Source organism: Petaurus breviceps, unplaced genomic scaffold, assembly GCF_028583685.1.
Source record: "Petaurus breviceps papuanus isolate PSGF00001 unplaced genomic scaffold, PetGlider_PUasm1.0 90294, whole genome shotgun sequence".
NCBI lineage: Eukaryota > Metazoa > Chordata > Mammalia > Diprotodontia > Petauridae > Petaurus > Petaurus breviceps.
The window spans coordinates 1,383,835-1,390,359 of record NW_027187208.1 but is presented as its reverse complement, the minus strand read 5'-3'; the positions used below and the strand labels follow the sequence as shown (position 1 = coordinate 1,390,359).

General features: G+C 41.0%; 1 protein-coding gene across 1 annotated transcript in view; it reads left to right on the top strand.

Annotated features, from left to right (window-relative positions):
• Positions 1-6,271: 6,271 nt before the first annotated feature.
• OR56B4 (olfactory receptor family 56 subfamily B member 4) overlaps positions 6,272-6,525 on the top strand; it is a 660-nt gene continuing 406 nt past the window's right edge. The window contains exon 1 of the mRNA XM_069107881.1: positions 6,272-6,525. This exon is cut by the window's right edge and continues 406 nt beyond it. Within this exon, the coding sequence (XP_068963982.1) occupies positions 6,272-6,525 (254 nt within the window).

Sequence of the window (6,525 nt, the reverse complement as noted above, 5' to 3'; positions counted from 1 at the left end):
CACCTGCCATTCAAAATGTTGGTATATAGGGTAGCAAGAGGAAATCAGAGGTGGGGACTGGCCTAGAACCTGCGGGGGCCCCTAAGGGTGAGACACCTACCCCTTCACTGTCTCTACTAGAACCTCAGCTTGAATGGATTTTGTGCAGCATCTTGGAGAACATAGGAATTACCCTCCAGTGAACTTAGAGATGAGGCAAAAGCCCTTCCTCCATCCCTGTATGGAAGAACCAAGAAACGTTGCCTGGCCAAAACACAGACCTTGAGCGGCAGTGCATGGAGGACATGACTTTGGACATTTAATTACAAGCATGAAGAGACTTAAGGCTAAGTATAGTTACTACTAGGTGTAGTTAATCTGACTTTCTGTAGGAGATAATGTTGTCACTTGTGGAATGGGACACCTAGGGAAACAAGAGACAGTGATAACTTTAACAATTATTTAACAATTTAGCAATTTAACAATTCTTTTATAAAAATTAACCATTCAAATAAATCATTCCTGACTAACTAGTAACAGAAGCAGTCTGACTTCACTGGAGGGAGGAACAGGGTTGTGGACAATGGCAGGATGCCCTGGAATAGCAAAAGAAGAAGAAAGAGGCCACAGTCCATGAACTAAAGGGACTTCACAGTCTCCACTAGAATCTAAGAAAAAATGGATTTGGAAGATATCTTTAAAGGCAATGGAGGGCACGGCTGCTAGTCACCTGAAAGACCTTTGCCACCATCCCCATGTTATCGGCTTGAAAGTAGCTAAAATCTGGCCTGCCCCATGCTCCTAGTAAGTTGCAGGGTGCATAACTGGCTGATGGAAACCTGGAGATGAGGAGAAGGGACAGCCTTAGCTAGTCTTCTCAGGACTCCCTCTATTGAATATAGGCCAGAAACTATGACATTGGCTACCAACCATCCCTGCCTTCCCCATGATTTCTATTTCAAAGTAGGTGATATATGGACTGTTGCTCACCTCGTATCTCCTTGGTGCCAGGTCAGAATAGAAAAAGACTGACCTCTTTCCCCCTGTTGAAAATATTATAGGGCCTTCTGCCTCTGGGAGTGTCTAAATAGAGAGTAGATAGCTTCTCAATCTAAGTAACATTACCTTTCCACACCCCTGACCTCAACCCCAGTGATCATATGACTTCATCCCTAAACCACACATTTTCCAACTCCATTTTCTCTCACTAACCCTCTTTCATTTGAAATTTCAGGAATCTGTGGTGAACTGGGGGAAGGTCATAGACATGTTAGTGAGTTAGTGCATTTGTGTGGACAAATATTTTCCAGAGTTCTTGGAATTCTGTTTTCTTTACCCTTGGAGAAATTATCTGTATGTTCCTGGGCCAATCATTTAACCTCTCCATGCTTCAATTTATTCATCTATACAATGAGGGGATTGACATTGATGACCTGTTAGTTCCACCTCCAACTCTATAATACTATGATCCATGACATCTATTGTCCTGAAAAAGATCTGCTGGTTTGAGTGTACTACAAGCTTGGTATAAGTCAGCAATGTGATATAGTAAACAAAAGAAAAACTAATACAATTTTGGACTTCATTGAGAGCTATCAGGAAAAGCAGATCATTCCTAGGTACTCTTTGCTTATCAGACTTCATTCAATGCTGTGTTCAATTATGGACACCAACATTTAATAAGGACTTTGAAAAACTGGAGAGCATCCAGATGAGGCCAATGAGGATAGTAAAGCATCTTACGCGTTTGTCAGATGAAGAACAACTGAAGCAATTGGGTGTGTTTATCCTGGAGGATATCAAGAGGAATATGATAGTTATCTTTATTTAAAGGGTTGTCATGTGAAAAAGAGAGTAAGCTTGTTTTGTTTGCCCCAAAGGGTCAGAACCAGAATCAATGGGGAGAAGTTACAAAGAGACAGACTAGAAAAAAAAAACTTCCCCAAAATGAAAAACATCCAAAAACAAAATAGACTACTCTAGCAACTGGTAGATTCTCCATCTTTGGACCTCTTAAAGCAGAAGTTGGATGACATCTTATCAGGTGGGTATTACATTCATGTAATAACTAGATAACTAGATGACCATTAAGGTACCTTTCAGCTTCCGTTTATCAAATTCAGGGATTCTCAGGGGTGACCATGTATTTTAAGATCTGTTGGTAAAGATCAAGGAATTTAAGTTCAAGTTCCCTAACATAACAAATGACAAATGAGTTCACTCTGAGAATTAAACCCTAACTTGCTTTGACTGTTCATACAAATCCAATCTTTCCAAGGTTTGGTGAAAAGCTAGAAAATAACTTACCACATTTCACTTTTCTTATTTGCTAAGGGAATTGTGATGAAATGTTCTTTTCCCCTACTCTTGGTGAGGATTATTTGGGAGTTATAACTATGAGTATTTGTGATGACCTTTGAGTAAAATCATTCACTGGTTGAGAGATATAAGGGATGATTCATCTATCTGAACTTGGAGAAGGAGATGTTGGGATATTTGTGACATGTTTTACTAGAGATGTCACATGCCAATGACCCACACTAGCAGCTGCTGAAAGTGTGCAGCCCAAGAGGAAGCGGGAGGAACCAGAAAGGGCACTTGGGGTGCTTGGAGTGAGACTACAATCTATGTTTCAGCTAAATCAGACTCTAACGGAGGCAGCTAGGTGGAATGGCGAATAGAGCACAGGCCCTGGAATCAGGAGGACCTGAGTTCAAATCCAGCCTCAGACACTTAACACCTACTAGCCATATGACCTTGGGCAAGTCACTTAAACCCAGTGCCCTGCCTTCCCCCCTCCAAAAAATAAAGAAAAAAAATCAGATTCTAACTGCCTGTTGGACATCTCTTAAATATCTGGATATCTCTTAGAAATCTCAAACTTAACATGTATAAAAGAGAACATAACTATTCTTCCCCAAAAACATACTCCTCTTCTAAACTGGCTCATGTCTGTCACAGGTACCATCATCCTTTTAGTCACCTAGATGTGAATCCTCAGAGTCATCCTGGATTCTAAGCTCCTTCACACACACACACACTCACACTCACACACACACACTCACACTCACACTCACACACACACTCACACTCACACACACACACACTCACACACACACTCACACTCACACACACACACACACACACACGCGGAAGTTGCGAAATCTTGTCCATACTACCTACACATCTGCTCCCTTCTCTCTCCACTCATGCTACAGCCCCTTATAGTTCTGTTCCTCATCACCACATTTCTCATTTACTACAATAACCTCTTCATTTGCCAATTCATTCTCTATGCGGCTACCAAAATGGAATGACTAAAGCACAGGCCTAACCATGTCAGTCCCCTGTTCTCTAGTGACTCCCTGTTGCTTCTAGGATCAAATATGTCCAGCAATTAAAATCTTTCACAATCTGATTAAAGCCTCACTTTCCAGCTTTATTACACTTACTGAGTGTATGTTAATTTATTGAACGTTGCCTTGGATTATACTGCTGCCTATGCCTGGAATCTCTTCTTCATTTTCTGAATTCCTATCCATCTTTTAGGAGCATCTCAAATATTACCTCAGATGCTATCTGTGTGATGCTGGGCAACTTACTTCACCATGTCTAATTCAATTCTTCATCTGTAAAATGAGCCAGAGAAGGAAATGGCAAACCACTCCAGTATCTTTGAAAAGAAAACCCCAAATAGGGTTATGAAGAGTCAAAAATGACTGAAAAATTACTCAACAAGAACAAATCCATCCTTTAAAAACCAAATCAGATTCCAATTCCTCTAGAAATCTTTTTCCCCCATTTGTTAATGACAGGTTTCACCTAGTGCATTGCTCTCTCATTCTCTAATGCGTATAAAATCACATATTGTATGCCTGAAGTTTTGTTATTATCCTTATCCACATTTTAGATGGACAATTCCTTGAAGAAAAGGACATCAAAACTTTGTACCCACTACCCTCCCCTGCACCTCAAATGGTGCCCCACATTGCCTTACTCTACAAAAGGTGTTTAATAAATGTTTGTGCTGACCATGGTGCTGAGAACATGTGTTTCCCTGAAGAGTCCAAGATGTACCATAAAGTAAGCAGCCAGAAACCAGGGACAACATCTCTGAGCTGTTGAATGAAGCCAGAAATAGGAACTTGAGACCCTTGGGAGAGATTCATCAGAGAATCAGGATGGATCAGTGTTGAGTCAGACCATCTCTACTAAACTGAACTCTAGTTGGTACCAAGAGCTCAGTCCCCAGGAGTTAAGGCAAGATTCCCTCCCCCATTCTTAAAAAAACCAAACCCAGCAGACACTCATAAGGGTAAAGGCTGGATGTTGATGACTAGTCCTTGGAGTCAGGACAATCCTATGCCTTCTCATAATAAGTAACTCCTAGAACACTGAGGACTTGAAAGATATTTTCTTTCTATGTTCTGTGTCTATCTCTCTGTCTTTCCTTCTCAGTCCTTAACATCCTCAGTTTTCTCACCTCCCCCTTAAACTTCATCTTTTTTCTCTTATCTCCAAGCCTCTTTACCCTTAGAAAGAAAAAGGTCATTGGAAGAGTAATGGTATTCATCTCTTTAGACATATTGAGAAGGGTAGCAAGATTCATAGTCTGACAGATATTGCCGGTAGTAACTCAAAGTTTCTAGAATGTGGATTTCTTAATCTAAGGGACCAAAAATGCCCAAGATATATTTTGGGGGTGTGGGAACCTGGACTTGAAAAACTGTATTTTTCTTTTCACTAACTTCTAATTGAAATTTAACATTTCCTTCTATTATGATTTTTTAAATATATTCTAAGAAGGTATACATAGACTTTACTAGGCTGCCAGTAAGGGCTATGAAACAAAAAAGATTTAGAACCTCTGTTCTAGCATCATGAATCTATATACATTTAAGAATCCCAGAGCCATGAAACGTCTAGGAAAATCACTGGAAACGGCCCCTATCTTCTAGCAAATAAAGGTCTAAACCTTCCAGAATCAGAAACTACCGTGTTTCCCTGATAAGACCTATCCCGAAAATAAGCCCTCCCCTTACTGTGTAAGATTCCTCTAAAATAAGCCCTCCCCCGAAAATAAGCCCTATTGAGATTGCTACTGTAGTGAAGGTGATCCCCTGCGCTACATGCTACATTACGGTACCCTCTGTGTGCACCATCCCCTCCCCCCCCCGGGTGAAACACACGCCGCGCTCCAAGCTGCATCTAATCAGAGCTGCAGCAGTGAGGCAGTGAGCGCGTATCCTGTTCTTCCCCAGTGATTTGCTTATTGAATAAAGGTACATTTTTTTGTTCACATTTACCTGTTTATTAAAATTGCTGTCAATGTTCATTAAAATAAGCCCTCTGGTGTTTTTCTGTCCAAAAAAAATAATAAGACAGTGTCTTATTATTGGGGAAACACGGTACCACTCTTTTTTGCTTCAGGAACATGCTCCCGGTTTTTATTCTTCTCAAATTAAGTAGGATCTTTCTTATATTTAGCTATCATCTCTCCAGATTCAATTAAAGTCCTCATATTTATATGAAGCCCCAGTTATGTGAAAAGCATTATATTTAGTACTGGTTATACAGAAATGAAATAAGACTTAGAACCTGGGGCAGCTAGGTGGCACAGTGAGTAAGAGCACCTGCCCTGGACTCGGGAGGACCCGAGTTCGGTTCCAGCCTCAGATACTTAACACCCACACAACAAAACTGGCCGTATAAACTTGGGCAAGTTACTTAACCCCAATTGCCCTCCAAAAGGCAAAAATAAAGACTTAGAACCTGTTTTGAAAGACCTTGCAATCCAATAGGAGGAAAGATAAGAATCAGAACAGCTTCTTGAGAAAAGGAGTAAGGGCAAAGAGATGCCCATAGTGCTAGAAAAAATTTGGAGAGAGAGATATTTCCATCCCCAACATGTGATTAGCAGTAAATAGTGTTCAGGGAAAGCTTGCTGGAGCAGGTGGTTACTGAATAGGTTTAAAGGAAGGAAAGTCTATCAGCACAGCTAAGAAAAATGACCATCATAGTTTGGGAAACAATAACAAACAGCCCTTCAGCCTTCTTCTCCTTGATGGTGCTGTAAACTTTCATCAAAGACTTTTCTTCTTCGCTCATTTAGACTCCCTCCAGTGTCCAGAGAAGAAGTAAATGTCATGCACAGACAAGAACAAATGAATTTTTGGAAAAAAGCAACATGTTCTTCACCTCCAGTCCTGGCACCGCATCTGATGTTCCAGTCTTAGATTTGTTTTTGCATCCCCTTTACTCTCATATAGATATTAAGAAGACATATTGAGCTATGATTCCTGTCCCCAGTTCCCTGAACAGCTCTCATCTCAAGATCTCTGAGTTCAAACTAATGGGGTTCCCAGGCATCCACAGATGGCAGCACTGGCTCTCTCTCCCCCTGGCACTGCTCTATCTCTTAGCTCTCAGTGCCAGTCTCCTCATCCTGATGACTATATGGCAGGATCTGACTTTGCACAAACCCATGTACAAGTTCCTAGGCATTCTTTCTATAGTGGATGTAGGCCTAGCCACCACCATCATGCC